The 19675-nt window shown below is 54.9% G+C and overlaps 1 protein-coding gene across 2 annotated transcripts in view; it reads left to right on the top strand.

Annotated features, from left to right (window-relative positions):
* Positions 1-13091, top strand: part of KIRREL1 (kirre like nephrin family adhesion molecule 1) — a 104107-nt gene extending 91016 nt beyond the window's left edge. The window contains exons 5-15 of one of the 2 annotated variants that reach the window (XM_055139644.1): positions 652-802; positions 1873-1978; positions 2081-2229; positions 2378-2505; positions 3152-3278; positions 3374-3474; positions 5100-5298; positions 7149-7256; positions 7413-7552; positions 7964-8041; positions 8228-13091. In XM_055139644.1, the coding sequence (XP_054995619.1) occupies positions 652-802; positions 1873-1978; positions 2081-2229; positions 2378-2505; positions 3152-3278; positions 3374-3474; positions 5100-5298; positions 7149-7256; positions 7413-7552; positions 7964-8041; positions 8228-8704 (1764 nt within the window). In that variant the 3' untranslated portion in view covers positions 8705-13091. Of the gene's footprint in view, positions 1-651; positions 803-1872; positions 1979-2080; positions 2230-2377; positions 2506-3103; positions 3279-3373; positions 3475-5099; positions 5299-7148; positions 7257-7412; positions 7553-7963; positions 8042-8227 lie in introns of both variants that reach the window. The other variant, XM_055139643.1, reaches the window with a different exon arrangement.
* The last annotated feature ends 6584 nt before the right edge of the window (positions 13092-19675 follow it).

Genomic DNA, 19675 nt, shown 5'->3' with positions numbered 1-19675 from the left:
CGAGCACCGCCAGGAGTAATTCCTGAGTGCAGAGCCAGGAGTAACCCCTGTGCATCGCCAGATGTGACCCAAAAAGCAAATAAATAAATAAATAAATAAATAAATAAATAAATAAATAAATAAAAGCACATCGAGGCAAGAGACAGGGTGAGTGGCTGAGTGTTGGGTTAAAGAGAGAGAGAATATAGCGGGGGTAAGGAAGGCCTTGGATGTAGCAGATCCCAGTTCAAAGCCCTGCACCCCACATGGTTCCCCAGCAGTGCCAAGAGTGATCCCTGAGCACCACTGGGCATCGACCCCCAAACTAAATGAAATATGCTGAAGTGCAGTCACTGTGGCACACAGAGCCTGGGTAATATCTGACCCTACTGAGAGCAGCCCTGGTGGCTCCTAGAGCCACTGGGGATGCTTCTCCGAAAACAGAAGCCAAAAGAACAAAATCAGAAACAATGAAATGCAAGTCCCTGGAGGGTAGGGGAGGGGCCCCAGCCTTAGGCTGGGCTGGGTGCCCAGCACCCCTGGCGAGACCCTTGGGGATACAATCGCAATGCTGGGACTGACTCAAGTCCTGTGCTGACAAGACATACGCCCCACAGACCCCCAGGGAGGGTGGGGGTTCTCACCTCTGTCCCCGGTTCCCCCCCTCCCCAGGAGCTGCTGAAGGATGGAAAGCGAGAGAACACGGTCAGCCAGCTGCTCATCAACCCCACAGACCTGGACATCGGCCGTGTCTTCACCTGCCGCAGCGTGAACGAGGCCATCCCGAGCGGCAAGGAGACCTCCATAGAGCTGGACGTGCACCGTGAGGAGGGTCCTGGGGAGGGAGCGCAAGGCAGGGGGTACTGGGCGGGTACAGGCGCTGCCTGCAGGAGCACAGAGGAATCTGGTGGCAATCTGAACCGAGTGGCTCTGAGCATGATGCCGCCCCACTGGGCCTCAGTGTCCAAGACTGTAAGCCTGCAGAAAATCAGATGCGGGTCCACAGCCTCTTTGTGGAACTTCCAAACCCGAGGTGCTTTGTTGGCAAAAGCTGAACAGGGGCCCTCCTAACTTTTATGTAAGAGGTATTTCACTTGACTCATCTGTGTTTCCTCTCAGATGTTTTCATGTCCGTTATGCTGGGGTGTTGCCCGGAGGCTGCTACTGGGGGTCTGTGTGTGTGTGGGGCGGGGGGGGGTCCTCTCCCAGTAAGGAGTCCATGCACATCCTCACCCTCACTGCCTGACATTTGAAAGATAGATCACGAATTCTGAAATGCGTCCGTCCCGTAGTTTCAGATAAGGGCTGATACCTATTTCTCAGGGCGGGGAGCATTAAGTGAGATAGAGTGTGAGAGCACCTGGAATGCCCTCCTTCCCCGGAAATTCCCTGTGCCAGAGGACGGTTGCAAGTGCAAGAGGGAGATTGATGCCCCCTTTAATGAGCCGAGCGAGCCCACACTGCCACCTAGTGGTCTTAGTGAGTCATCACACCCACTTATTTCTTCCCTTGGTCTTGAACCATCTTAGTGTGAGAAAGTTTGACAGGCTTATTCTGGGGTGCTTGTATATTGCTAACCCCAGTCCTTAGATGGCCACAGGTGGTGAGGTTTGCGTATATATGCTAGTGGGGGAAAAAGAAATCCAAACTCTTAATAAGCAATACAAAATAAATTATTCAGGTTCTGCCTTTGGGGCAGGCTGGGACCGTGGTGGGAAATTCCAAATGGTGGTGGTGGGAAGGCAGAATGGTGGCGGGGTTGGTGTTAGAATATTGAGTGTAATAAATTACTGTGAGCAACCTTACAAAAATAAAAATTAAATATTTTTAAAAATTAAAAAAAAAGAAATCCGAGGGACAGAGGACCCTGACTTCCCCTCTTCCGCTCTGCAGATCCTCCGACGGTGACCTTGTCCATTGAGCCACAGACAGTCCAGGAGGGCGAGCATGTCGTCTTCACGTGCCAGGCCACTGCCAACCCCGAGATCCTGGGCTACAGGTGCAAGAGGCCTGGGAGCGCTCGGAGGGGCCGCAAGGGCAGAGCCGCCCGCTGAGGTCCAGGGGTTCAAGTCCCGGTCCCCTCTGTTTGCCTCCTCCCCAGGTGGGCTAAGGGGGGCTTCGTGATCGAAGATGCCCATGAGAGTCGCTATGAGACGAACGTGGACTATTCCTTCTTTACGGAGCCCGTGTCCTGCGAAGTGCACAACGAAGTGGGGAGTACCAATGTCAGCACGTTAGTGAACGTCCACTGTGAGTCTCTGAGTGGGCGGGGACAGAGACGGCCTGGGCAGGGGGTGGGGGAGGTCGGGGGAGCCAAGGAGGAGGGGGCGCACAGGGGAGGTGCGAGGGACGAGGCTCCTGGGCGCAGACGCTGACCTCGTGCTTCTGTCTCCCTCAGTTGCTCCCCGGATCGTAGTTGACCCCAAGCCGACGACCACAGACATAGGCTCTGATGTGACCCTCACGTGTGTGTGGGTTGGGAACCCCCCTCTCACCCTCACCTGGACCAAAAAGGACTCAAACATGGTAGACGCTTCTGCCCGTCCCGCGTGCTGGGGTGGGGTGAGGTGGCCGCTGGCCCGGCATTGCGCCTCCAGTTGTATGGCCTCTCTGGGGTCTCGGAGTTTAGGGAAGGAGGAACACGCTTGCAGGCAGCCCCTCCTCAGAGGAAACCTGTGTAGGGCAGTGGCGTGGGAGGTCGACGCAGAAGCCACGGGTGTAAGAGAGAAAGACGGCCCAGGGTGAGGGTTGGGCCCCTGAGCACTGAGAGCCACCTGGGAGTCAGGGACCTGGGTGGGTCACCAGCTGTAGAGCATGACATGGACTTTCTTAGATGGTTGGGGCTGAAGCTGCCAGAAGAGGCATTTCAGAATGAAGCCTCCTAGCATGCTGGTCAGAGAAGGTTCTAGAACAGGTCCTCAGGAGAGGTTGCATCCCCAGCTAGCTCCTGCAGCACCCCCTCGCCCTCTGCTGCTTGTCCCCATGCTTTGCAGACACGGCAGGGTGGGTGTGGGGGAGGGGCTGGCCTGAGACACCTGCTAGGGGCCTGTGTCCCTCCTGAGCATTCACCTGTGGCCCTTCCTGCTTTCTTCCATGCCTCCCCCACGGGGCCCGCACGGACCAGGGGCCCAGGCCTCCTGGCTCCCCACCCGAGGCTGCTCTCTCTGCCCAGGTCCTGAGTAATAGCAACCAGCTGCTGCTGAAGTCGGTGACGCAGGCCGATGCGGGCACTTACACCTGCCGCGCCATCGTCCCTCGCATCGGGGTGGCCGAGCGGGAGGTGCCGCTTTACGTGAACGGTGAGTGACCCAGGGCAAGGTGGGACCTGGCCAGGGGCAGCGGGGTGGGGGGGCTGTGACTCTAAGAGGACCCTGACGGCCCCTTCTCCTCCCAGGGCCCCCCATTATCTCCAGCGAGGCGGTGCAGTATGCCGTGAGGGGCGATGGCGGCAAGGTGGAGTGCTTCATCGGGAGCACGCCCCCTCCGGACCGCATTGTGAGTGTGGGACCCGGGGCGGGTGGGGAGGGGCGCCGAGACGGACAGACGCCTGCCCCCCGCCCCCCACCCCTCCTCTGCTCCTTCTCCATATTCTAGTCCCGACTTTCTGCCCCTCTGTCCCTTCCCTGCTCAGATGCCATCTCCTGAGAGCCCTGAGCCGGGCATTTAGTTCTTGAGCCTCAGTTTCCTGATTCTTGAATAGGACCCCGACCTCACAGGCTTCTGGGGATGGTCTCCCCTCTCCCATGCCCCAGCTGCCCCTGCCCTCCTCACTCCTGGTTCCCGTGCCCAGACTCCCCCGCCCATCCCGTTCTGCTCTTCTCCCTCCCCCGCTTCACTCCCCGACACCATGAGCCATTAATTCCTTCCATGACCATTAACCGTCAAACCCCTCATCACATTTAATGACCATTTGGCTAACTCCAGGGCTGCCCAGGGACACTTCATTACCACAGCTGCCGGGCAGCAGGCGGCGTGGTCCCGGGGGACTCTCCTTGCAGAACTGGGAGGCTTGATCCCTGGAAGCCAGCCAGGTCCCGGTTGCTTCCCTCCCTGGGGCTCCAGTTCTGTGGGAGGGGGCGTGAATACCTGGGCTAGGAGGTCAGGCCAGAGGACCCCAGTGGTGGGGAGGGGGCGGGGGCGGGTGGGAAGGAGAGATCCTGTGATGAGAGTCTATATGTGGGTCTCCCGAGCCCGCCAGAGGGGCTGTGTGGGCACAGCGGGTGGGCTGAAGGGAAGCTTGGAGACTGGGTCATAGTTAATTCCAGTCTTAGGCCGCTGGAACCCGAAAGGAACATCAACATCAGTGGGTAGGGCGCTTGCCTTGCACATGGCCGACTGGCTTTGATTCCTGGCACCCCTGATGGTCCCCTGAGCCCCTCCAGAGGTGATCCCTGAGCGCAGAGCCAGGAGTTAAGGCCTGAACATCAGCAGGTGTGGCCCTTAAACAAACAAATGAATAACAACGACCGAGGGAGCCACATTTGCTAGCTCTACTCTAGCCTCTGCCTCTAGATGGGAAATCAGGAGGGGGGGCTGCGATCTCACTGGAGAGCTGGGCTGAGCCTGTGTCTGCCTCACGGTGCAGAGCTTCCTACCACCCGGGGGAGGGCCCAGGGGGGGTTCTATGGGTGAGATACCCCCAAGTGGGATTGTTACTTTTTTAAAAAAGGTAAAGTCCTAGGGGCCAGAGCCATAGTACAGCGGGGACGGTGCTTGCTTTGCATGCGGCTGACCCAGGTTCAAACTCCAGCATTCCACATGGTTCCCCGAATACCACCAGGAGTAATTCCTGAGTGCAGAGTTAGGAGTAACCCCTGGGCATTGCCGGATGTGACCCCAAAAACCCAATAAGTCAGTCAATCAATATAAATTTAAAAAGAGTACTGCCCTTCTGCTTGAGGGTCAGGAACAGGGTCGGTGGGACCTTGGAGGCCAGTAGCAATGCTGGTGCTCAGCCAAGTTAGGGCCTCTGACTTATGGGCTAAGGCACAGTGTCAGGGTAAGTCGGGGTTGATGACAGGGTGAGTGTTGGCTGGGCTCAGGGGCCTGCAGGGCACATGGGTAAAGAGGCTGGAGGGTGGCGCCTGCCTCTTGCTTACCCCCTCGGTCCTCCCCACCAGGCCTGGGCATGGAAGGAGAACTTCCTGGAGGTGGGGACCCTGGAGCGCTACACGGTGGAAAGGACCAACTCGGGCAGCGGGGTACTGTCCACGCTCACCATCAATAATGTCATGGAAGCCGACTTCCAGACCCACTACAACTGCACCGCCTGGAACAGCTTCGGGCCAGGCACGGCCATCATCCAGCTGGAGGAGCGAGGTGTGTCCGGGCGGCCCTGGAAATACCCGCAGCATGCCCGGTGCTCACTGCACACGTGCTGTGCACCAGGCCGGGCCAGGCTGGGCCCCGTACCACGCTGTTCAAGGGACTCGGCGCAGCAGAGAAACCCCAAGTATAGGAGATGCCTTCGGGTGGAAGCAGCGCCGAAGGCCTGTGGGCGGCAGGGGGGCTCAGGGAGAGTCCTGGGAAGCCCAGTAGGGCTCGGGCTTCAAAGTCCTTCACCCATTAGGAGAGGTCTGTTCTGGCCTGGGAGGACACCTGTGAGCTCTGGCCCCGGGTCTGACGCCCACAGTCTCCTCAGGACCACCGGCAGGGAGCCCACAGTGTGGCCCCCAGGCCAAACAAGTCAAACAGAAGAGAATGCCTCGGACATTGGGTGAGGTCAGGTCAGAGGAAGCTAAGAGAGCCTTTTCTGGCTTTGGAGGATGCGCGGCCCAGCCCGGGAGATGCGGGAATGGCTGGAATCTGTTCCGTCTTTTTTTTTTTTTTTCTTTTTGGGTCACACCCGGCGATGCTCAGGGGTTACTCCTGGTTCTGTGCTCAGGAATTACTCCTGGTGGTGCTCGGGGGGCCATATGGGATGCTGGGGATCGAACCCGAGTCGGCCGCGTGCAAAGCAAATGCCCTACCCACTGTGCTATTGCTCCAGCCCCGGAATCTGTTCCGTCTTCACTTTGGTGCCAGGGAGTGGCTGGGCTGGGCAGAGTGAGCAGGGCTCTGCAGGGGCGAGGTTGTGGAGGGGAGGAGCCGAGAGGGCTGTGCTTGTGGGGAGCCACCAGAGGGCCAGAGGAAGCGGGGGCCAGATGGCTAGTTTCTTCTCAGTTCTGGGGCTCAGGGCCACCATGGGGGACCCTTTCAGTCTGGGGTGCGGGGAGCAGTAGAAGGGTATAGACTGGAGAGTTTGGGGAGCCCAGATCAGGAAGGAAAGCCAGAGCACAGCGGGGAGGGTGTTTGCCTGGCACACAGCCCACTTCAATCCTGGTGTCCTGACTTCAATCCAGGTTCAATACCCAGCATCCCATATGGTCCTCAAGGCACCATAGCTTGACACGGACCTTCTTAGATGGTTGGGGCTGAAGCTGCCAGAAGAGGCATTTCAGAATGAAGCCTCCTAGCATGCTGGTCAGAGAAGGTTCTAGAACAAGTCCTCAGGAGAGGTTGCATCCTCTGCCAGCTCCTGCAGCACCCCTTGCCCTGTGCTGCCTGTCCCCATGCTTTGCAGACACGGCAGGTTTCAGGGTGGGTGTGGGGGAGGGGCTGGCCTGAGACACCTGCTAGGGGCCTGTGTCCCTCCTGAGCATTCACCTGTGGCCCTTCCTGCTTTCTTCCATGCCTCCCCCGTGGGGCCCACACAGACGAGGGGTCCAGGCCTCCTGATGCCTGAGTGTCGAGCCAGGAGTAAGTCCTAAGCACCACTGGGTGTGACATCCTCCCCCACCAAAAACAAAACAAAAATAAAGTTTTTAAGAAATCAGAGGAGATGGGTGTTTGAGCATTACGTAACTGAGACTTAAGCCTTAAAGCTTTGTAACTTTCAACATGGTGATTCAATAAAAAAAAATTTAAAAAAAAAAAAGAAATCAGAGGAGCAAATGGCCACCAAGGCCGGCTCTCACCGGTGCCCTGGTGCAGAAGGAGCGACTATCAGCCCATCTACCCAGATGCCACGGAGACCCTGCTCTCGAGCCCAGCCGTGGCTCCCCAAGCACTGCCCTGTGAGGGGAAATGGAGCCCTGCACCCAGGCTGGGGTTGTCTCAGCCCGTTCAGAGCTGGCACCCATCGCCCACCTTACCCCTGCTTTTTTTTTTTTTTTTTTTTTTGCCCAAAGAGGTGCTTCCTGTGGGTATCATCGCTGGGGCCACCATTGGGGCCGGCATCCTGCTCATCTTCTTCTTCATCGCCCTGGTGTTCTTCCTCTACCGGCGCCGCAAAGGCAGTGAGTATGGGGCTGACTCACCCGCTGCCAGGCCACCCCTCGGGCAGGCAGAGGTGGGGGGCGGGGAAAGAGGCCAGCATGACCCGCCCCCCTCCACCCCCAGCCCCAGCCCAGGCAGGACCCAGAGAGCATCTGGGCTCTGCTCCCCTGTTCCAGGTCGCAAGGACGTGACGCTGAGAAAGCTGGACATCAAGGTGGAGACGGTGAACCGGGAGCCACTGACCATGCATTCTGACCGCGAGGACGACACGGCCAGTGTGTCCACGGCCACCAGGGTCATGAAGGCCATCTACTCGGTGAGTGTCCCCCGCCCACCAGTCCTCATGTGGCCACCATCACTGTCCCCTTCCTCCGTGGGGTGCACATGTTCCCTCCCGCCCCGGACCCTCTGCGTGTGGTTCTACTTCTGTCCCGCAGAGCAAGGAGTAGGGGGGCTGCCTCCTTCACCCTGGGCTTGCCCCACTGCCAGTGAGGAAAAAACCCTCAAAGTTTCTGGTTGGCTGCCCTGGCGCTCCTGGGGGGAGAGGGCTGCAGACAGCGGCAGGGGCAGATGCTCGTCCCACTGTGTCGTGCCCACGGCCCTGGCCACTGCCCACCAGCCCCCTCTCTGCTCTGCGCTAGCCAGCCGGGGCTTCTGCACCTGGCAGGGCTCAGGGGCTGGCGGGGCCCCAGGCTCCGGCCCCTGACACCCCCTCTCTGCTCTGCAGTCCTTCAAGGACGATGTGGACCTGAAGCAGGACCTGCGCTGTGACACCATCGACACCCGGGAGGAGTACGAGATGAAGGTGGGGCCGGGCCAGGCCAGGGCGGCAGGGAGGTCTGGGCGTGGGGGTCAGGGCAGCATCTTCGCAGTGCTCCGGAGCCGGGTGGAAGGAGCAGAGGAGGTGGAGAGGGGAAGGCTGGGGAGGCTCAGCGGGTCGAGGCAGAACTTGACAGCACCCTGCCCGCCCTCCTCTCTCACGGCCCCCCAGGACCCCACCAACGGCTACTACAACGTGCGTGCCCACGAGGACCGCCCATCATCCAGGGCCGTGCTGTACGCAGACTACCGTGCCCCGGGCCCCACCCGCTTCGACGGCCGGCCCTCTTCCCGCCTCTCCCACTCCAGCGGCTACGCACAGCTCAACACCTACAGCCGCGCCCCCGCCTCCGACTACGGCCCAGAGCCCGCGCCCCCTGGGCCCGCCGCCCCGGCGGGCACCGACTCGGCCAGCCAGCTGTCCTACGAGACCTATGAGAAGTTCAACTCGCACCCGTTTCCCGGGGCGGCGGGGTACCCCACCTACCGGCTGGGCTACCCCCAGGCACCGCCCTCCGGTCTGGAGCGGACCCCGTATGAAGCGTATGACCCCATTGGCAAGTACGCCACGGCCACTCGCTTCTCCTACACCTCCCAGCACTCGGACTACGGGCAGAGGTTCCAGCAGCGCATGCAGACTCACGTGTAGAGCTGGGCCAGGCATCTCTGCGGGCAGAGGAGAAGGCTCTCGGCGTTCCCTGATATTCAGGGGTGTTGCTCATTGCCCCAGCCCCGGCCCGCTTCCCCCCTGCCACCGCAGGTGGGGGCAGGTCCCCTGGAAACACCCCGTTGCGTGGATGGTGCTGTGCGCGTGCCCGCCCCCCGGGCCTGCCTGCCGGGCCCCCCTTCAGGAGGGGCCTCTGCCCTGACCTCCCCACCCGCCCCTGCGCTCTCTCGGGACAGCGGAGGCCAAGGAGAGCAGAGGGGCCATTTTATAGCATTCTTTCTACCCGGCCCCTCTGGTCTCCGGCTCGTGGACTTGGGGGGTTGTGGGCTCGGGGACAAGCCACGCAGCCCAGCTGTCCTCATGGCCCTTCGCCTTGAAGGCCTGAGTGTGTGTCTCCCGTCCAGGGGCTGCAGAAGGGCTGCTGCTGGCTTTATGGGAGGGCATCACCCCAGCCGTCCAGTTGGACCCTTGTCCGTCACCTGCAGGAGACTCAGGCCTGCCTGCAGTACCACTGCCCCCTCCCTCTCCCCTCCGTGCTGCACCCCCCCAACTTAGGGGCTATGGGGGGCAGAGGTCAGCGAGGTCCCATTCACCAGCAAGACAGCCCTGGCTGCCGCATATTCCAGGTCAGAGGGCGCCCGCCCACATTTCCTGTCCTCTTCAATGCGTTCCTGTCACCGCCTCACTCCAGCCTGCCCGGGGTGACATGGGACGAAGGTGGGGGTGCTACAGGCTATTTTTCAAAGATAATAAATAGCAATGAAAACCTCATGGCGGGGGCAGGGGGGAGCTGTAGGGACTCCCCCACCACCCGAATACAAGTTCCGGTGTAAAGGAACGGGACCCTGGTCTTCTCCCCGCACCTCCCCCTCCACTCTGCATTATTCTTCTGTCCCCGAGCACTTGTCAGTCCATTGGTGAGCATTCAGGTGGTGAGACTCGTCAGCTGGCGGGCTCTGAGGAGCTTCAGGATGGGGTCTGGCACTCGGACGCTGCCCTCCTACCTGGGCTGGGTGGAGAAGCTGCCTTCCAGGCTTGCCTCTAGACGGGATTGGGCTTGTTGTGTCTTTAAGTTATGGACCAATCACATTTCTCCTCAACTTTCAGTGCCTTGAGTGTCCAGCTTGGGTTGACCGGCCCTGTGTGGGGCAGTGGTGCAGGGACTGGGTCCTCGTGAGCCCCAGACCTGTTTGTGAGTTTTGCGGAGTTTAGGGGTCCGGTGAGTCAGGAGGCCTGGAGAGAAGAGCTGACCGGGCGAGGTGGCACAGAGGGCACTGCGGGTTGCCTTCCCCGCCCCCATCCCGCACACTTGCCTGCACACATGCATTCCATGTGGTCCTTCTCTGCTTCTGGCTCTCACCCAAAGAGAAGTCCCCCACCCCCAGCGGCCTGGGAGCTTCTTCCCAAGAGGCAGCTCTTTCCAGGTCTGCGGGGTCTGGGACTGCCTCTTTACCCTTCCCCTGACCATCTCTGCCAGTGGGAATCCACCGCCCCCCCACCCCAGCCCTGTAATTCCCAGAATGTGCTTTGCCCTTCCTTGTGGTCACCGTTTATTAGTCATGTTCACGTTAATGAGTTACATGCTTGTCAGCCACGGACCATCACCACTGTCGCAGATGAGCCTATGGGGTGACATTCCCAGCCTCCCTCAGCAAAAGGCCTGCTAATATCCAGGAAGAAAGTCACTCCAGCTCCAGCCTCGTGGCCCTGTAACTCAAAGGGAAACGCCGGTGGGCACCCCCTCCCCAGCTGGGCGCCAGACTTTCCCATGCATTTCACCCCTGGGAGCTGATACCTTCCAAGCCCTTTCACAGGAGCTCAAGGAGAAGGCCTCTTAAGGACGCAGGTTTCTGTGCACATGAAGTCAAGCATAGTTTGGTGATTTTCACAGAAACCTGAGGTCTTGGGAAATCCAAGCAGCCTAAAGGTGGTTGCTTTCCAAGAAGGAACATATCCCAGCCATTCCTTGTTGAGACTTTGGGGTTTCCTCTGGGTTTGAAGGTGGGGCCCATTCTATTGAATCAGAGGAGAGGAGGGGCCTTGAGGCCTCTGGGCAGGTGAGCAGGACCCAGGGATTTTTAGGAACCGAATCCAGAGCCACTTCTCTGTTCTTTACCCCTCGATGTGCCTCCTCAGGGGTCCCGGGTGGTGCACAGACTGGGCAGAGGGATTCATCCACATCTTGCCTTGCATCCCAATCCAAATCTGAATTTGGACCTGCCCATTAGGCCAAAGAGAATCACTTTTCTGGCACAGGAAAATTTGCCCTTGGACACAAAGCAAGGCAAAAGGCCCTCCAGCAGGTGCCTCGGTGCTGGCCTGGCCCGCTGCAGTCATCTTTATTGCCCTTGATGTTCCTTCTTGTTCCGGTAGATTCAGGTGCCCATTACCAAGTCATCTTGACCTAATCCCCTTGTTCCCAGTCCTCTGGCCTGTGAAACAAAGGGGAGGAGTGACACATCTCTGGAATTCACCTGTTCTTGCTGCATTTGTTGGCCATGGACGGGACTCCTGCCATCCCCAAGGAGCAGTTGGGGACATAAGCAAGTCGAGTGAAGGGTGGGGAAATTCAAAGGTTCCCATCTCTTCAGAGAGACTCGTCATGATCTTGGTCATCCTTGCAAAAGTCAAAGTGACTTTTTCCCTAGAAATCCCTGGGTGTCAAGACAGCCACTAGAAGCATGTCGCCACGAAGTTACTCTCTGGGGTGGAAGGTGGGGAGTCCTGGGTCACTGCTCCCCATTCAGAATTCGAATCAGTTTACAAGTGTGCCTGTGTCGGGGCTGGGTACCATCTCGTTTCTGGCTGGGGATGGGACTGGAGCAGCAGCTGTCTTCTGCCCTGACCCTCCAGATCATGTCCCTGGTCCTGGGACAGAGCGAGGCCCGCTGGCCAAGCAAGCGCAGGCTGTAAGCTAAGACTGCCCAACTGCAGTGCGGGCCAAGGCAACTGCTTCTGACAGGGCAGGTCAGAACAGGGGACTATAAGGCACAGAGGCGCAGCTCTTCCAGCAATTTCTGGGGTTTGGAGAGGTTGTTGTGGTGCTGGGTGAAGAGTCAGTGTATGAGTCTCAAGCCTGGCCAGAATCCTACTTGAATCCAGCCAGACAGACTGCATGGAAATAAAAACCCTCGTGCGACCGTAGGAAGATGGAGTAGAGCAGCTCCGTGCCACACTAACTCCTGGCTTGGGACGTGGGCCCTTGTCACTTGCCAACAGCCCTCTACCTGGAGCCACAGTCAGCCCTGGCTCCTTCCCATGAAACGGATCGTGTGCAGAGGCCTGGGCAGGAGGGCTTCGCAGTGGCAGGCGTTCGTGCGGGAAGACCTCTCTGTCCTGTCCCCAGACCACTCCAGCCTCTGACCGCTCCACCGTTCAGTGCTGAGTGGCCTGTGCCAAGGCACAACTCTGCTTCAGTGGGCCCTTCCTCAGCCAGGAGTCGCTAGGCAGTTAGTGATGCTCCCCAGCGTGGTGGGACCAAACCAAGAGATGTCATTGGAAAGGCATTTATTTTTGTGGAGAGATTTATAATGTGTTTAAATAGCCCGTTCCCTTCTCCCTTCCTTCCCCTCTTCCCAGGGGATCCTTCTGAAAGGCCTGGCTTCAGCTGGATTCGCCTGTTCCCGCTATTTCACCTCTGGGGATGGGGGGAGATGTGAGGCTGGAGAGAATTCTGAATTTGGGAGATGGGGCGGGGGAACCGGCTCCCCTCCTCTCTTCCCCGTTACTTTCTTTGCATCACTGTGAAGGAGCTTCAGGCCCTGGCGCTGGAGAAAATTTTACTGTGCAGAAGTCACAGGTCATAACTGGGCAGTTCTGGTACAAGCCTGGCCCCCCAAATTACCCCCATTGACATGGAGCGAGCTCATTCCCACGGACTCTTCCATGTACTTTTGGAACTGTTCAAATGCTGCCCAGGGAACTTCCCTAGCCGGGAACAGAGCAGCCAAGTTGCCAGTACAATCCTGCTCTCACCTCGGTCTCGTTAGCAATAGTGACCCAGAGATGTGACCGCCTCCAGTTTTACCACAGCGAGGCCCAGGGCTCCCCCTTCCCCGTCATCCTTTCTACCTTACTGTTCTTGGAATTACAACCTCTGTTTCTGGCTCCAGTTGAATTTTCTCCACCTAAACCCCAGTAATAAATGGGTCCATGATGATAATTACGAAAAAAAATATTATTTTTGTTAGACAAACCATCATAGATTTTTAGCAATGTGTAGCCACGTGTCCCTCACACCTTTTCCTATTCTGCCTTTTTTCATTTTCCTTTTTTTTAAATATTATGTACTATATTTTTAGTCTCAAGCACACTATATATTATATATATTTAATTTTTTTATATATAAATATAAATGTTTTAAAAAGTATGACTTGTGTTATTTCCTGCATGCATAGCCTTACTTAAAAGTTTGCCTGATTTGCGTTGAGGTATAGTTTGGGGAAAGGGCGACTTAAGATTTGGGGGTTGAGATTGTGGGAACTATTGTGTCATCTCTTGGCCAGAGGCAAGTGTATTTTATTCACCCCGTTGTGACTTGCAAAACCCATGGGTAAATTTTTCAACAGTTCAGATGCAAGGGAGGTTCTAAACTTTTTTGGAACATAGCATATCAAGTCTGAGTATTGGGCTAGGAAAGAGTGAGACAGAATCCGGCATCCAGATTGTAAAGACCTTTGGCAGTGGCAGTCTGTGGGATTAGGACTGGCTTTGTCTACTAAACTGTAGTGGTTTGGGTAAAAAGCAAAGTTAACCAGCTCTCCAGGGCTTTGAACTTGTAGTACAACCAAAAGGAAGTACAGATGGTCCATCCGTCTGTACACACAAGCCATCCCGCTGGGACACCCTCCATGCTCTGAGTAGAGTAGTTTGCAAAAATTTATCTTTATTAATTTCACAATTTGAGAATGGCTTGAGGATACTTGATGTTGTTTTCAGGTCACCTTTATAAAAGCATCGAAGCAATAGTAGTGGGTAAGGTGCTTTCCTTGCACTCTGTTGATCCCCAGCAACCCCGTGTGGTCCCCCTGAGCCCCACCGAGACTGATCACTGAGCACAGAGCCAAGACTAAGCTCTGAGCTCATCTTGGTGTGCCTCCCTTCCATGCCCCCCCAAACACAAATAATTAGAGAAATACCAAGGTTTACTGAGTATTCTCCCCGCTCATCCGTTCAATGACCAAGCAAGGTAAACATAGTCTTTTTCTCAATCATTTCACAAACAAGGTAGCTTTTTACCCCCTTGTTTTAGTGGGGAAAAGGCACAGGACACAGAGGGATGCAAGAGTATAAAAGCAAATACTTAGGAGCCAGAGAGAAAGCCCAGGGGTTAAGGCTTGCTTGCCTTGCTTGCAAAGCCATCCCCAACAACACACAAGGCCCCTCAAGCACTTCCAGAAGTGACCCCTGAGTACTACAGAGTGTGGAGAGAAGGCAACCCGGTCATGGGACAGGATCTACCACAGAGGAAGGGCAGGGGCCACTAGAGTCTTAGAAGGATGTGGTCAGGAGGAAGACACCAAGGAAAGTCTAACCTGGATGAAAACAAGAAGTCTTGAGAAATAAATCTCAAGGCTGCAACCAGGTAAGTTGAATTGACAGAAATAACAGATGACCTAATAGACTCTAGAGGCAAACTGAAGAGGAAGAGGAATTAAGGAGGAAGCAAGGTCATAGATACATGGGAACTCAGAAAACACTGTTAGGCCACGTTGCTATGTTGCTGTCTGCATTGTGTCCACCAGGGACTTGTATTCTTTGCTGTGTCTCAGTCCAGCAGAAGCTGGCAGGTTCTTTGGGACTAGTCTGTGGCCTGAGTGCAGCACCACAGCACAGGGGCTGATGTCGCTCTTCTCTAGGTACAGACAGACCTCAGGAGTGTGACCATGTAGTAGCATCATTTGTGACGGAGCCCCAAACCCACTGCTCCCACCTCTGGTACACGACTATAACAGCCCTCTGATCATACTAAGCTTGACAGAGTTCTGGAATCCGCTCATCCTGGAGGTCTTCTGCCTTACAGTAGAACTTAGTGTCCTAGTTACGCGTCACTACATGCCAGGCTTTGAGTCTTCTTGATCTTGTCCGAGTGCCTTCCTTACCCAACCCTCCCTTTTACTTACCCAATGTTGCAACATAATAAAAAAGGGAGGAAGGGGCTGGAGCGATAGCACAGCAGGTAGAGCGTTTGCCTTGCTCACGGCCAGCCTGGGTTCAATCCCTGGCATCCCATACGGTCCCCTGAGCACCACCAGGAGTAATTGCTGAGTGCAGAGCCAGGAGTAACCCCTGAGCATCATTGGGTATGACCCAAAAAGAAAAAAGAAAAAAAAGGAAGAAAGCCTTGTTTGTGGCATGCCCAGGACTTTCCAGCCTCTTCACTCATCCTACCTTTATTCTCCGCATGGAATACCCATGTCCCATTACCTTCTCATTCACAAATTGTGCCTGTCTTTAGGGCTCAAAGACCATCAGCTCCCAGAAGTACTTTGTTTGTTTGTTTTGTTCAATCCCCAGTGTCCCATATGTTCCCCTATGCACTCCAAGGAGTAATTTCTGAGTGCAGAACCAGAAGTAGTAACACCAGAGCAATGCTGGGTGTGGAGCAAGTGTGCCCCCCCAATAAAAAAGAAAGAAATTTCAGTTATTTTTTTCTTCAGTAGTCGTGTACATTCTTGACTTAGTACAGGTCATCTTTTGATTTTGCTTGAGTTAGTCAGGTTTTACCTCTCTGCTTCTCTCTTTTACCCTCCTGCAATGGACTAGCAGTGGCCTTCTCTCCCATATAAAGTGCTTAGCAGAGTGCCTGGCACACAGTGCTTTGTAAATATTAGCCAGGAAAAAGGGGAGCAGTGGGCATCCAGCCCTTCTCTGTCCCTCTCCTCAGAGATATCACAGATAAAATAAAAACTGACTCAGGGATAATGGAAAGACATGGACTCCAGGATGAGAAGATTTACCTTAAAATCCCAGAGTGCCTGCTTGAACTGTTTCCGGACAGATCAGCACGATGTATGAGCTACCTGTTTGTATCTATAAAATGTTCGGAGGTGAGGGGCTAACCCATACAGGGATCAAGTAATTTGCCCTGCATGCAATTGACTGGTTCAATCCCTGGCACTGCATATGGTCTAGTGAGCACAGAGTCAGGAGTATCCTCTAAGCACAGGACAGGTGTGAGTCCCCCACAAGTCAATCCCCCTCCAAAAAAGAAAGAAAGAAAGAAAGAAAGAAAGAAAGAAAGAAAGAAAGAAAGAAAGAAAGAAAGAAAAGCATGTATAATGCAAAATCAGGTATTTTAAATATTTAAATTAAGTCTTTAAAAAATGTTTTGAGGGGCTGGAGCAATGGTACAGCAGGTAGGGTACTTACCTTCCACTTGCCTTGCTTTGCATGCAGGCTTGATACCTAGCATCCCATATGTTCCTCCAAGCACCACCAGGAGTAAGTCCTGAGTGCAGAGTCAGGAGTGACCCCTGAGCATCACATGGTGTGACTTAAAAACAAGATCTTTAAAAAAAAAAGTTTCTGAAATGAGAAACAACAAGGTCCTTTGTAAATTGCTAAACGCTATTCAAAGGCAAATTAATTATTTTGGTCTTTTAACACTCCATAGCCTCCACCCTGCTCTGCCGCATCTCACACCACCCTCCTTGATTCCATAAACCCATCCCTGCCCCCCCCCCCACACACACACACACATTCTCTTTATACCAGCGGCTCTAGCAGTGACCTGATTTGGGGAGAATATGTCCATCTGGTCGGGCGCAAGAGGCCCAGTTTTCTGGCCCTCAGAATCTCAAACCAAAAGACAGGTTCTTTGCGAAGCAAGACCCTAGGGGAGGAGAAAGATGACTTCATCTCAGCATCCCTCTCCCATTTCCTTAACTCACAGTAATCAGCACACAGAGGCGACCTCCCGGGGAGAGCAGAGCCATCAGCGGGGCGAATTGAACCGAGCAGCTTTGTCTTTTTGTTCCCTTCCACATAACACTGCTCTCTTGGTGGTCGCTAGGCAAACACATTCTGTATGCATTTGCAAGCTAGGGAATATTTCATATTTTGAGACTCAGATTAATGTTCCTCCTCCCTCAAAGAGACACTGGTTGGGACTTCCTTTGTAAGAGCCATATACCTACCCCCCGCTCCTAGTCTAGCTGCCAGTGATACCACAGCTGTGGCAATCATGGAACCCTTGGTTCTTGGAGCCCTAAAGTCGATGCTTAACTGTGGGTAATAGTCTCAGAAACTGAAGGGCCCCTAGCAGAAGCCCCTGCTCAGCCCGAGAACAAGATTGACTCTGCAACGGGATCTCAGGACACTGGAAAACGGTGACTTCTTCTGGACTCTGAACTTGGGAATTGGTTTGGGTTTCCCTCCAGCTTCTCCAGGCCCCAGTTCTGAAACTCTGGGGAAGCTGCTCAACCTCCCTGGGTCGCATTAATAAAACTCATTCCTTCACTCAATGGATGTCTCTAGGACATTCCAGCTCCGGGGGATACAGAAGGGAATGATGCTATGTCACTGCTCTTCTGGTACTTACACTACAGTGGCGGTGGCGAGGGACTGGGGAGGGTGGAATGAAACAATAAAAGAATGTTGTCAGGCGCTGATCAGTACAACAAAGCCAGGGAACTGCAAGGAGTAGGAGAAGGGAGTTCGATTTTATTCCTCAGAGAAAGCCTGTAAGATAAAAGGACAGGTAGACCTGGGAAATACTATTTCAGATGGGAAGAACAGCATCTGCACAGCCCTGAGGTGGGAATGAATTCAGAGGTTTCAAGGCCAGCAAAGCTGGGGAGAGTGAGAGAGTGGCAATGAAGCAGGTGAGGGAACGGGCAGGTGGGGAAGGCCATTGGGTGAAGGTCGAGGGAAGATGGGGGGTGGGAGGGCAAAGAGTCTCTCTAAGGAAGAAACAAAGCCAAGATTAAAGAAGTCACTTGTCATAGCTGGAGTGATAGCACAGCGGGTAGGGCATTTGCCTTGCACGTGGCCAACGCGGGTTTGGGTCCCAGCATCCCATATGGCCCCCCGAGCACCGCCAGGAGTAATTCCTGAGTGCAGAGTCAGGAGTAAGCCCTATGCATCGCCGGGTGTGACCCCTCTGCCCCCACCTCCCCCAAAAAATAAGTCACTTGTCTCCAGCCCAAAGTCGTCTAAATGCAAGGCCAGAAACCCACTGAGATGCAGAAAGAAACAGATAACAATCTAACCAGCATCAGCCCTGGGATGGAACACAGACACCTCCCCTCGCCCTGTGCACAGCGCAGAAGCTGTGATAAGAATATGGAAGAAAAACACCAGAAGTTCCAGACTTTGTCCCCTTGAGAACACCCGAACAGCAGACTCACTCATGTCCACGTAGGAAGCCCCAAGTGGCGGCAATTGGGGAGGAAAAAAATCCCTCTAAAACCAGAGGCAAGGCAGCAGGGGTTCCCTGTTTGGGGATTTGCCCACACATTGACTTGGATAGGTCCTAGGGGCTCTCGCCACTATGTTTTTGTTTTTGAGCTACATCCAGTTTGCTCAGGGCTTACTCCTGGCTCTGCATTCAGGAGTTACTCCTGGTGGTGCTTGGGGACTGTATGGGGTGCTGGGGATCTAACCCAGGCCAGCAGATTGCAAGGCAAGCATCCTACTGGCTACACTGCTGCTCCGACCCCTGACTCTCTCCACCTTGAAGAATCCCCTGTTCTCCCTTGAAATCCCCCACCCAATTAGTATCTCCTGAAGAAGATACTTTACTTCACTGTTCATGCCCTCCTGAAATTCTGTGAGGGCAGACAAGGATAGACCTGGGAGCCAATGCAGAGGCAAGGACCGACTTTCCTTTTGTAACAAATGATGTGTGAAGTATGACAGGAGAAATGACAGCCTCCAGAGCAGAGTCACTGCATTCCTCTTCACCCACCTCGGTCACCCAGGAAGTGCCCAGGAGGGTTAGCATGGTACAGTCTGCACTGAGCACCGTCATGGCTTCCACCTTATGCCTCAGCTCCACATTACAGTTGTCAAACTGTACCTGAGTCCCACCTGATCTTCACAACATAGGAATCCACCACCCCAGTTCTTTTCTTTTTTTCTTCTTGGGTCACACCCAGCAATGCTCAGGGGTTACTCCTGGCTCTGCACTCAGGAATTACTCCTGGCTGTGTTTGGGGACCATGTGGGATGCCAGGAATTGAACCCAGGTTGGCCGCATCCAAGGCAAACCCCTACCCGCTGTGCTATTGCTCCGGCCCCCACCCCAGTTCTTTGGGAATCATGGATATAGGCTGGAGTGAAGAATCACTCTTTGGCAGGAAAATCAGTTCTAGTCTCTGCTGGGTCTGTTGCCTATCTCCATAAAAAATAATTTCAGGAAGGCCATAAATGGTAAAGGAAGATAAGTTTGCTTAGGGAATAGGAGGGGAGAGACAGAGTATTGTGCTCAAGAGAGGACACTGCCTAGAGTAGAGTCCATTGCTAGGGGTGTTGCTAAGTGGGCAGAATTGGGGCGGCCTTTGAAACTTGAGCCCATGTGGTGCCCCAGCACATGTGTCGCCCGCATCTCCCCTCCTGAGATGTGTACTTCCATGCTTTCATGTCTAATGCTGGGACAAGTGTAGGGGCTCTCTCTGCCCTTGGAAAAGCTGGATTCTCTCTTGAGCACGTTACTCTCCACTCTCTCTCCCCTCCACACATTCAAAACCTCCAAATAAAATCTGTTTTACTTCATGAGAGGGGAGGGGAGTGAGAGAGAGAGAGAGAGAGAGAGAGAGAGAGAGAGAGAGAGAGAGAGAGAGAGAGAGTGGGAGGGAGAACACTGGTTTCTCCAGAGCAAAGAGAGCTCTCACATTCCAGAGAGAGCTGTGGGTGGACTTCAGGATAATAGAAAATGTACATGATGAAGTAAAAGAGAGTACACATCTCAGGCAGGCAGAAATACAGATAGCGCTGGATTGAGGAAATGTG

This window comes from Sorex araneus, chromosome 5, assembly GCF_027595985.1.
Source record: "Sorex araneus isolate mSorAra2 chromosome 5, mSorAra2.pri, whole genome shotgun sequence".
Classification (NCBI taxonomy): domain Eukaryota; kingdom Metazoa; phylum Chordata; class Mammalia; order Eulipotyphla; family Soricidae; genus Sorex; species Sorex araneus.
This window is presented reverse-complemented; position numbering and strand designations above follow the sequence as displayed.